Source organism: Oryctolagus cuniculus, chromosome 17 (assembly GCF_051225735.1).
Source record: "Oryctolagus cuniculus isolate XC-2025 breed Fujian yellow rabbit chromosome 17, ASM5122573v1, whole genome shotgun sequence".
Taxonomy (NCBI): domain Eukaryota; kingdom Metazoa; phylum Chordata; class Mammalia; order Lagomorpha; family Leporidae; genus Oryctolagus; species Oryctolagus cuniculus.
In genome coordinates, this window is record NC_142883.1 from 61,136,197 (window position 1) to 61,147,651 (window position 11,455).

An 11,455-nucleotide genomic window follows, 5' to 3' on the forward strand; every position below is an offset into this window, starting at 1 on the left:
GAGCCAGGAGCTTCTGTTGGGTCTCCCACACGGGTGCTGGGGCCCAAGCACTTGAGGCATCTTCTACTTTCCCAGGCCATAGCAGAGAGCTGGATCGGAAGTGGGGCAGCTGGGACTTGAACCGGTGCCCATATGGGATGCCAGCACTGCAGATGGTGGCTTTACCTGCTGTGCCACAGCGCCAGCCCCATCTCTTTGTTCTGTGCTAGCCTCTGTAATGTCAGGATAAGTTGGGTGCCCACAGGGCTGCAAAGGTGAGTGCAGTGGGATGTTCTCCTGGAGTGAAAAGGAGCCTCAAAATGTGACTCTCTCACCCCCTTCCTAATCATCCTGAGCTGGAGGAGGTCAGGGATGGCCCTGTGTCTCCCCATGGCAGAGAGTCTCCCTGTTGACTTTGGGGATGGGCAGGCAGGGATGTGGGCTCTGGAGGGAGATGTTCACAGCTCTGGCGGCTCTCCCCAGAAACACACGGCCAGCAGCTCCCTCTTGTGGGGAGCAATCCGGACTAGACTAAGTTACTCGAATTAGGACTTATTCTATGCATCTGCTCTCCCACAGTATGGCGCTGGGAGAGAAGTAAACAGCTTCCGCACAGCTGCCTCCAGTTCAACCAATTAACTGTAGGACTTGCTCCTGATTGGAGAGCAGCGTACTCAGCCGAGTTGGGATTGGCGGAGGAGGACTATAAAGGAGGAGAGAGACGGCATGCACGAGGAACATCTAAGGGGAACATCTAGCTGAAGGAACACCTGTGCAGCCCCCGAGAGAACCGGCCGGCGGTGTGCCGCTCCCCTGCGGAAGTGGGGAATGTGGCCAGGGGGAACTGCCCTTCCACGGAGGTGGAAGGGATAGTAGCCAACCCGGGAAGAACCAGCAGCAAACCCGGGGAGGGCCGAGCAGACAGAAAGAACAGCGCAGGGTCCTGTGTCGTTCCTCCACGAAGAGGGGGAGCGACACCTCTGATGACGTTCGTGTGCCAGTCCTCCCCTTCCGATGAAAGCAGCCACTGGGGGCTCAGCCTGGGAGCCCTAGGGGCTGCCATGGAATGGGGATGTGTCCCTGGGACCACCTCAGGGCACATCCTTTACTTGCCTGTGTAGATCCTGACATCCATTAGTGTCTACTTGATGGATCAGGGCTGACGGCAGCCTCTCCACTTCTGGGCTCCATTTTGTTGGCTTCCCTGAGGTATCACAAAGAATGTGAAGCAGTGAAGTCCGTGTGCACTTATTTCTCTGCCCCCCATCTTCCTGCTCCAAACTCACATTTCCTGTTCTTCTTGGTCAAGGTCCTCCATGTCCAGAAGACTTTGGGGATAGTTCACGTCCAGGGAACATGTGGACACCTGGAAAGAAGAAACAGTGTGAGTTTCCTGAACCAGGCATTAAGGAAAAGCCCTTTCTTAGGGGACATGGAGGCCAGAGTCAGACTTCCCTGGAGTCCTCCCTCCACTGACACTGGGACCCTGCCTGCCTGTCCCCAGCCCAGCTCCCTGTGTGGGCAGTCGGGTTCCTCAGCAGTGTTTCATAGTGCAGTGTGGGGGTGAGGAATAAGGGCAAGGCTGATGAAGGGAGAGGGGAGGGCTGCAGAGAGACTGGATCAGCATCCACAGTGCAAGGACATCCACTGCCTGGATGCCACCAGGTCCTGCAGGATGCGAATCATCCACTGTGGTGAGGTGGGAACGCGGGAGAAGCAGGACCAGGGGCTTGTGAGCAAGAAAGCGAGAGAATCAGAAAAAAATGAAAGAGGAATCACTCACCCCCCGATTGCCACACCCAGTGGAAAGTTCAGGTGCTGCCCCATAGCCTTCCATGTGCACCAGAGCAGGGGTGTTGAGGTTGCCAGAGAGAAGGAAAGGGGAGAGTTAGACTTGAGGTGAGGACTCGGATCCCTGCTGCTGGTTGGATGATGTGGGCCAGCCTTGGGACCTCATGTCTATATCCCTATCCCAGGCCTGGATGTCTTCACCTCTGCAATGAGCAAGTGGATCTCAGAATGTTCACCTCTTCTTCCTGCCCTCAGCTCCCATGACTGTGGCCAGGAAAGGACCCCCGTGTCATCTTGTTACTCCATAGGGAGCCATGTCCATGACATGATCTCTGTAACACACTGTTTTCCACCCTTCATCTTTCCCTTCCTCTATTCTCTCTCCTAATTATTGCCAGTCTCCTTTGCGTTCGTCAGCCTGTATGAATCAAATTGCCATCGGCTATGAGAGCTTTGTAGGTAAAATGGCACTGTGGTCATGCCAGCGTCCCCCCAGAGCACTGGTTAGTGTTCTGAATGCCCCACTTCTGATCCAGCTCCCTCTTAACGGGCCTGGGAATGCACCAGAAGATGGCCCAAGTGCTTGTCCCCTTGCCACCTATGTGGGAGAAGTGGATGGAGTTTCAGGCTCCTGACTGGCCTGGCACAGCTCAGGTATTGGGGCCATTTGTGAAGTAAACCTAAGGATGGGAGAGCCCTTCCTCTTGTTTCTCCTTCTCTTTCTAATACTGTGGGGCTTTTTAAATATTTATTTATTTATTTGAAATGAGGAGTTACAGAGAGAGAGAGGGAGAGACACAGAGATCGTCCATGTGCTGGTTCACCCCTCAGATAGCCGCAATGGCTGGGACTGTGCCAGATGTCAGGGGTCAGAAGCTTCTTCTGAGCTCCCACGTGGGTGTAGGGGCCCAGGGACTTGGACCATCTTCTGCTGTTTCCGAGGTGCATTAGCAGGGGGCTGGATTGGCAGTGGAGCAGCCAGCACTCAACCCAGCTGCCATATGGGATGCTGGTACTGCAAGCTGCCACTTAACCTGCTTCACCATTCGCCAACCCTGTCACTGTGCCTTTTTAAGAAATAAATAAATGAATGAATACTGCTACCCACAACAGTAAGTCTATAGATCCCTTCCTAAGAGGGGAGCAAGTGTAACAGGCCTGGCTCCTGCTGGCTCCTGGGAAAGCTGATGAGGAACAACTGCAGGTGTTGAATCGCTGTTCTGTGTCTGAGGAAACCTCAGGGAGTGTGAAAATATTTATTTCTCACAATAACCCCTGTGTTCCCTGACCCATATGAAAAGATGACCCCAAGAGGAGAAGAAATTTAACTTGTTCAAATTCTGGTAGTCTGCCAAGGAGGCAATAAATGAGACTTGCCAGAGATTTCACTGAGCAGTGGAGGGACTGGGAAGTAGGACGCCTGCAGGCCTGAGGGCACGGAACGTGCCTGGCCTGAGTGGAGGGGGGAACAGGGCAGCACTGACTAGAGCAGCGTGTCTGAGGGGACCAGTGACCCCCGGCCCTGCTGCTCAGAGGCCCTCCACAGAGCCCAGCACATTCCAGAAGATGAGGTCAGCAGGACCATGAGGGCCAGTGTGTGCGTCCAGCCCAGAACCCCCAAACACACATCCTCTGGGAAGCCTGCACAACCATGCTGCATCTCCAGTGGCAGCTGGATGACAGCCCATCATGCAGCCTACTCCAGACACTTGACTTGGGCGAGATGTGGAAGCTGAGATGAACTCAGGGTTATGCCCTCTCCTCACAACTGGAAGTCAGTCAGCCCAAAGGAAGTATTTAACTCACCCAGCCTGGGCAGGCCTTGTAAACTGGAGTAGACAATGAGGACAGAGCATGAAGGTGCTGATCCACGGACTGGCCATGCAGAGGGAAGGGTCCACTAGTCACCGTCGGCTGGCACTTGCTACAAGGACTCTGTGGGTTCCAGCCGGTGCCTGTGAGAGAGGGCGCCCACTGTATCCCCTGTCCTTGATGCAGCAAGGAGCCCTTCCTCAGAAGCAATGCAGCACCTTGGTCTTGGACCTGCCAGCCTCCAACAGGAAGAAAGAATTTCTGTTCCTTGTGAATGACTGAGTGTCAAGGGTTTTGTTGCTGCACACAAATGGACTGACAATGGTCAGTGCCAAAGTCAAATACACATCTCCTGTGCTCAGTTCCTAGTCAGTGCTGTCCCATCATGACGCAGTGGATTTCAGCTTTGCCTTGGCAAAGCCAAGGATGGTGGGTATTAGAGAAAATTACATTTTTTAATTTCAAAGGAAGAAAACTCAGTTCTCCTCATGCCCATGGAAATAAAACCTGTTGCTACTGTGCCAATCCCATAGAAGAACAAAGCAGACTTCTACGTACACTTCCTCTCTTTCCTCCTGACTTCATGTGTCCTCTCAGGAGTCCTAAGAGGCAGGTGTACTCCCATTGTTCCCTCTTAATGACCCCCGGTCCTTATGGGTGTTGCTCCGTACCTGAAGAGACTTCAGCTTCACTGTAGGACTTGGAAATGCTCTGTGAGGCCCAATCTTCAGAGACACAAAGACAGACAATAAGTGTTCACAGAGGTGTCTCACCCATTTCTCCCCTCACCCCTGTGCACATCCTGGATCACACAGCATGACCCTGCTCCCCCTCTGTGCTCTCAGCCCCTTCCTGGGCTCTGTGGCCCTGCCCCTCAGCCAGACATTGACCACAGCTTCAAGCATTCCAGTGAGGGAGAGGAGCTGACGGCTCCTCCTCTCAAGGTCTCACTTTCCCCATGCCTGAATGACAGTGGCTCCAGCCTCCATCTGAAAACCCCCCAGATCCCACTGTGCTGTGCATGCTCTGAGCTTTATGACTGCATCCCCAGTTCCCTTCCACAGCAAGGAGCTGGCATCAGGTGACCATGCATGATAAAGTCCCCAGGGTAGTCTCCCCTATGTCACCATCTGGACTATGCCTGCTACAGGGAGTGATTCCAGAGTACGTACCATTTGTCATTCCTACTGCGGTCACCTGTAATTAGAAGACAACACTGTAAGGAACAGATCGAGTTGTGTGCCGCGACCACAGGTCTTTCATTCACTTGGTGCCATTGAAACCAGATGGGGAAGAGCAGTCCCATGGAGGGAACCCCAAGACAAGAACAGAGAGATCCTAGTTCACGCCAGCAGACACGAGCTCTTCACACATGTCTGTTCGGTCCACTTTGGTTGGCAGTATTACAGAATTCGCAAAGGAAGGGATATGGTGCTGAGGAAAATCTTGCTATGTCCAGTGCCAACTGGTGCTGCCATTTTGCTTGTTGTGTCCTGAGTCAGCCCTCAGTAGATACAGACTCTACTGCAGTTGCTCCCATCAAGCACAGGGTGTGTGATTGACCCTACCCGTGTTTGGATTTTTCTTTCTGTTTTATTAAGAAAGCAGCCAAGGAAGGAGCGTTTCTGTTTTAGAGAAAGGTGGGGCACCTCACCTCAGTGTGTGGAGATTCTTTATCCGCTGTGTCAGCAGGAAGCTCCGCCTCTGCATCCTCCTTGGGCACTAGGAGGAAATAGGGTAACTGTCAGTACAGGTGGAGCTGCCCCTCAGTGACCCGAGGAACACTGATGGACATGGGCGTGGGGCGAGGGTTAAGGCAGAGCAGACGAGCAGGAAAGAAACGAGAAGCAGAGCCTTTGGCTTTCTAGCAAGAGGCAGCTTCATCCAGGTGAAGCAGTCCACTGAAATCGGGTCAGTACCACCGTGATTGCAGTATTTCAGGAAAAATCCTAGGACGCTTCCTGTCTGTTGAGAACCGGACCTAAACTCCCACTGCTATCTTGGTGTCTCTAAAGGTCATTTCTTCTCCTGGCACTTACTGTATTTGAATATATCACCTCTCCTATCAGCTTCTGAACATGCTAAAAAGCAACCTTTATTGGGAGTAGGGACTCCATTGTATGAAAACATCCCATTATATTCAGGTATTCCACAGTCCCGCATTATCAAAGCAATTAAATAAGATTTAAAACACTGAAATCCAAATGTATTCCTAATGTATTTAAAGGGTCTTGTGACCTCTTTGTCTTTCTTTTCTATATGATATGTTTATGTCCATTGAATGGGCGGCCCAGGCCTGCTATCTAAAGCAACAGTGGGATAGTTGATGAAAGAAGTCAGCATGTGGTGGGCAGTGGTGTCTCTCAAAGACTGCACAGGAGATTTGAGACAAGGGTGATGGACATAAGGCTCACAACATCATTGTAGTTTCAGTCCTTATTTTGCGCTGTACGCTCAGGGAGAATTCTACTGCTGGGTTTGAGCATTTAATTCCACAGCTTGTGTTGATCATCTGTTAAATTCAATAACATTTCTCCCTTATCTTTCTCTGCTTTGGCCAGCTGCTGAGAAAGGGCCTTGGCCTTGCCATTGGTTTACCTTCACTGCGAGAATCTGTGAGTTGACCAGAATTTTTGTTTATGTTTCACATTCATGATGATGTAGAAGCCTGCAGTTCAGTGTACCCATTGCTTCTTGGGTTATTTGACCTTGGAGCTCAGCTTGTAATCATGTATAACATCTTGGATCTCTATAGTTATGATAACTCTTGGGGCATATGTAAGTCCTGGACTCCCTATCATGGTGTTGATAGTTATCTCATGGCTGAGTGCTGACTACAGCTCAGTAGCCAGGAGGTCAGGGTTCATACTTGCTTCTCTCATTGGGACGTGAATGTCTTGGGCCACTTCTTTATGTATTATGTCATGTAAGGAGTGGAATGGAACCTACCCTTCAGACACATGTCGGGAGACGGCTGAACGATTCACTTACATAAAGTGCAGAGGGAGATCAGATATTTTTGAGAACCAAGACTTGAGTTGTGCAAGTGGAAAAACATGTTCTGGGGAAATGCACACACACACACACACACACACACACAAATGCTTTCAAACACATTCATGACCACTCATATAGATCTCACAACACTGATGCACACAAACCTAACACCATCTACATGGCAAAGCTATTTCCAGGGCCTGCCATACGTAGCCATAGATGTCCCTGGCCCATCAGTTTCTTTCTCCACACCCCCAGTCCTTTTTCCACCAAGAAACTGGAATCAGGTTGGATCACCAGAAGAAAGCAGGCAGGAAGTTCCCTCTCCCATCCCTTCGATCGTTCCTCAGCAGTGGAGGGATTCTAGAATATGTAGGGTTTTCACTTGCTCTTGAGGTCATCTGCAATCAGAGAAAGGAAGTCACTGTGGGACAGCCGTGTTTGCACAAGTCTTTCCTCTTGCTGACCTTGGGAAGCCTGAAGGGACATAGTGTGTGAGGCAACTGCCCTCAAATAAAGCACAGATGGCACTTGTGTGCCTGCAAGATACAAGCTTTCCACATGTCCATTTAGGTTGGCAATTCTTTTTTTTTTTTTTTTTTTTTTTTTTTTTTGACAGGCAGAGTGGACAGTGAGAGAGAGAGACAGAGAAAGGTCTTCCTTTGCCGTTGGTTCACCCTCCAATGGCCGCTGCGGCCGGTGTGCCGTGCTGATCCAATGGCAGGAACCAGGTCTTATCCTGGTCTCTCATGGGGTGCAGGGCCCAAGCACTTGGGCCATCCTCCACTGCACTCCCTGGCCACAGCAGAGAGCTGGCCTGGAAGAGGGGCAACCAGGACAGAATCCGGCGCTCCAAAAGGGACTAGAACCCAGTGTGCCAGTGCCGCAGGTGCAGGATTAGCCTATTGAGCCGTGGCACCGGCCTAGGTTGGCAATTCTAACATTGATTTGTAAGAACAAAAAGCTGGGGGCTGGCATTGTAGGGCAGTGGGTTAAGCCACCCCATTTGATGCTAGCAGCTTGTATCAGCATACCCGGCTGATTTTCCTATTAATGTGCCTGGGAAGGCACTGGAAGATGGCCCACGTACTTAAGTCCCTGCTACCCACATGGGAGACCCAGGTGAATTTCCTGGCTTCTGGCTTCATCCTGGCCTGGCCCTGCCTATAATGGCCATGTGCGAAGTGAACCAAAGGATTTAAGATCTCTCTCTCTCTGTCTTTCCCTCTTGCTTTCTGTTACTTTGCCTTTCAAGTAAACACTTGACGGGCTTCATCATCTGCCCAAAGTAGATGCTTCACTCGCAGGACCTTTTAGTCATTGGAGACTGAATCCATTCAGCTGAGTTCATATTGGAGAAGGTGTAGTTACACCTGCGGGTGTTCTTTGAAGATGAAAAGGCAGGACCAAGACGGGAGACAGCCAGGAGATGGTGGGGGAAGAAATTCAAGCACTGCTGTAGCTATCCAGGAAGCCCTGGGTTCCAGGAAACCAGAGGAAGCTGGGAACGGGCAAGGAAAGGTTGTTCCTGGTGGATTTCTGAGGGAGTCTGCCTTGCCTACACCTGGGTTTCTGACACCCAACCCTCAGACGTGAGACAGCATTTCCTGATTTTCAAACCAACCAACCAACCTGGTCCTTAGTTATGGCCACCCTAAAAACCAGTACAGGCACCTTCAATCAATGAGACTTGATTTGCATTTAGAGCAATTTCCACAGTAAGAGAACTACATTCTGTGGTTCACGTGAAGAAGTTTCCGAGGTAGACCAAAGTGTGAGCCCTATCACACACTGTACTTATTTAAATATTGCATGTCATACAGAATATGCTACTAAGTCATTAAGGGATTGCACTAGAATTCAGTAAAGGAAGATTGCTTGGAAAATTCCCCAGCAAGTATGGAAGCCAAATAACATACTGTCCAAAACAAATGGATCCCTAGTAGACTCTGTGGTAAATTTAAATTATTGTGAACAAAACAAAATGCAGAAATCAATGTAATAGAAAATAGGAACTCAACAGCAAAAACCAAAAAGTCAAAAATCGTTTCTTTGAAAAGCTCAGTAAGATTGTGAAACCTCTCCCAATCCAAGCTCAAAAAAGAGGTAACAGTGTACTGCTACATCCTTACCATGGATGGTGTGGACAGTAAATGGAAAATAAAGGAGTGCTTTGCATACTGTGTGCTCACAAAGCAGACAGATACCATGAAACAGACTGATTCCTTTAGAGTCAGAAACCACTTCCGCTAGCCAAGCTGAGATCTAACCAAGCTGAAGAGGCCTTTGTAACTAGGAAAGACATGAACGCATAAGTTTGCAACAAAAGGTATCAGGCCTAGATGGATCCATTGGCCAATTCCAGCCAATTCTTACCAAGAAAAACATTGTCCCCAAACAAGCAAGGGGGAAGCTGTATATACCTGGGAAAGTTGCACAGACCCTCACACCTCATCCCCACCCCCACCCCTGTGCCTAAGCTCCCTGTGTGAGATGTGGAAATATTGATATGTTCTGTTCGTGGTTTTGAGCTCCAGGGATTAAAAACAAGTGAAAACTTTCCAAGTTGTCGCTTCACTATTGAATTTGTTCAGTCTTCAAGTGCCTGGAAGAATAAGTGAGTCATGTGGGGGTGACTGAATACAGGGAGGATTCTAGGATGACTACCGAAGAGGGGAGAGTGAAAGTCACTCTTCCTCCTTCCATGGGTAGAAAGCTTTCTACCTCCTGGAGAATCTCTGTGATTGCCCAAGGATTAGCCCTGAGTTATGGCAGATTAGCAGTTGTTCCGTGTGATTTGTAGTTGAGCAAGTTGAAGTTTACAGATTGACCGTTGCTTGTCCAGAGCCCCAAAACTGACAAGTGATGGATCAGGGGCAGGATCACTGTTGTGTCCCTAGTGGACAGAGAACCCTGAACACCCGAGATGTCTTCTTCCTGCCCCCAAGAACCCTGGACTAGGAGCTCCTCTACTCTCTCAAATCCTCCAGGACCAGGGTTTCCTAGGGAACACCCATGTTCTGGAAGAAGTGTCAGAGACAAGAGAAATTGTGAGCCAGATGTCTCCTCTGGGTTTCTAATCCTGACCTAAAGTGGGACACTTCCCTCCAGGACTTCCTCTCTGAGGGTCTGGAGAAGCCCATATTGAGCCCTTCGTGGTCTGGCATCTTCACACTGTCCCCTGTCTCCCAGCCTTCCCCATAATCAGATGACCACCCCATGGCCCAGTGGTCAGGGCATCCCCCAGCAAGTGCCATGTTAGGGTGAGCCATGAATTCTCTTCCTTGCCATGGCCTTGCCCACATGCACACTTAACAGAAATTCACCTGAAATGGTGCCATGTGGGCGGGGCCTCAGGGACCTTCCTTTCTGTGATTCCCTGTGGTTTGCCTGTGGTTTGTCCTCTCCAACAGGTTGACATTGACACCCATCACTGTGGTGGTGTAGGATGGGGCTTTCAGCAGTGATTAGAGTTGAAGGGGATTCCTGTGGTTGTCTCAGGACTGAACTGGTCAGGACCTGGGTGGGTCATCAGGAAGCAAGCTCAGCCCCTCCCACTGTCTCTCTTCTGCATGGTCCTGCTCTTCCACTTGTGCACCATGGTAGGATACAACCTGGGACGCTTACCAGATATGAGCACCTGATCTCCAGACTCCCACCATTGACAACCCTGAGCTCAAGGATCTTCTTTCCTTTATAATTTACCCTGTGTCTGGTGTGGTTTAATTTCTCAGAAAACTAGGAATTCCTGCTCAGAAAGTAGCTGAGCAGCCTCAAATTTCTGTCTGAGAAAGGGCAGTGTCTGTGTCAGCTCTGGGTGTGCCCATGACCTTCCTCACCAAAACTCAGTCCTTAGGAAGCCCTCACTTCTCTCTAGAGCCTGCAGGGACAGAAGACACATTCCCTCTCCTGTCAGAGAGGTCGACCCATTGTCAAACCTTCTGCATTCAAACCCATTTCTCCCTGCAGACCACCAAGTAGGTCCCCTCTCTTCTGTCTTCAGATGTCCATCTCATTGACCCAGCCACACTGTCCCTCCTCCCCACTTCCCTGACAGTCCCCAAACAGCAGGGTTCATGTGTTCACCCACCCCATGGAAATACCAGCCTGAAGTCCCAATTTCTTTTCTCATGTGAAAAAAAATCTCTGGATTACCACTGTTCTTATAGTCTTGGTCTCAGATGGTGACCTCTGAGGAGATGGGCACGAAAGTTCCCTCTTGAGTGATGTCTGTTTTGTGTTTGGTCTCAATTTCTCCTGACCTGACGAAAGTAGTGTGGTTTCTTCCCTCTCATCTATTCTCTCAATAGCTGTGAGCAAACTTGACATTAGGAATAATGTGTATTTTAAAATATAGGAAATATTTACAACAGCAAATAAATAGAAGCCCTGAAAGTAGAAAGTGAGTAATACTAACCTCCAGATTTATAGATCTGTAGACAGGTTGGAGTAGGGGAAGTGAAAGTCCCTGAGGAAAGTGTGTCATGCAGCACGTGCTGGCCCCGTGGAAGAAACAGCCCCGTGGAGGTCTCTGTGACTTACCTGCTGAGCAGCAGTTGTGATTCCCCATCTCGGACCACTCTGGCCGTGAAGATGTGGACGGCACAACTGCGTTCAACTGTGAGCCTCTCAGCTCACAGAGTGACAGTTGGAACGGAAGGCTGATGTCACTCAGCACATTACCGTGGTGACAGGACACCATATAGTTTTCAGAGTGAGGCCATGCCCCACTGTACGTGATGCTGGGCTGCTGTCTACACAGCTATACTTTTCTATGTCCAAGTGTGTCATTGGACAGTCCCAAAATTTGTTTCTAAACCTGAATCCAAGACCCACACACTGCCATTCTCTGCTTGTGACAGTAAGTTGAATGAAT

At 49.9% G+C, this 11,455-nt stretch overlaps 1 protein-coding gene and 1 long non-coding RNA gene across 4 annotated transcripts in view; one reads left to right on the forward strand and one right to left on the reverse strand.

Annotated features, from left to right (window-relative positions):
• Positions 1 to 1,360, forward strand: part of LOC149121261 (uncharacterized) — a 123,092-nt gene extending 121,732 nt beyond the window's left edge. For both annotated transcript variants that reach the window (XR_016224347.1, XR_016224349.1), the window contains exon 6: positions 1,289 to 1,360. This is a non-coding gene — a long non-coding RNA (uncharacterized LOC149121261). The remainder of the gene's footprint in view (positions 1 to 1,288) is intronic.
• Positions 43 to 11,238, reverse strand: LOC149121262 (uncharacterized). 2 transcript variants are annotated; one of them, XM_089318498.1, is made up of 8 exons: positions 11,122 to 11,204; positions 6,877 to 6,980; positions 5,237 to 5,304; positions 4,755 to 4,779; positions 4,254 to 4,307; positions 1,763 to 1,809; positions 1,266 to 1,345; positions 43 to 1,183 (listed from the first exon to the last, which is right to left on the reverse strand). In XM_089318498.1, the coding sequence occupies exons 2-8, from the start codon at positions 6,908 to 6,910 to the stop codon at positions 1,114 to 1,116; spliced, it is 378 nt and encodes a 125-aa protein (XP_089174624.1). In that variant the 5' UTR covers positions 6,911 to 6,980; positions 11,122 to 11,204; the 3' UTR covers positions 43 to 1,113. The 2 variants fall into 2 exon arrangements, with proteins under 2 accessions (XP_089174624.1, XP_089174625.1); XM_089318499.1 differs by lacking the exon at positions 6,877 to 6,980 and having other exon boundaries at positions 11,122 to 11,238.
• Between the last annotated feature and the right edge of the window lie 217 nt (positions 11,239 to 11,455).

Coding starts and splice junctions, on each gene's coding strand:
- LOC149121262 (XM_089318498.1), bottom strand. CDS start 6,910: ATGGGAGAGGGAACTTCCTGCCTGCTTTCTTCTG. Junction 4,308..4,754: donor CGCAGTAGGAATGACAAATG/GTACGTACTCTG, acceptor GTGTCTCTGAAG/ATTGGGCCTCACAGAGCATT. Junction 1,346..1,762: donor CTGGGTGTGGCAATCGGGGG/GTGAGTGATTCC, acceptor TCTTCTTTCCAG/GTGTCCACATGTTCCCTGGA.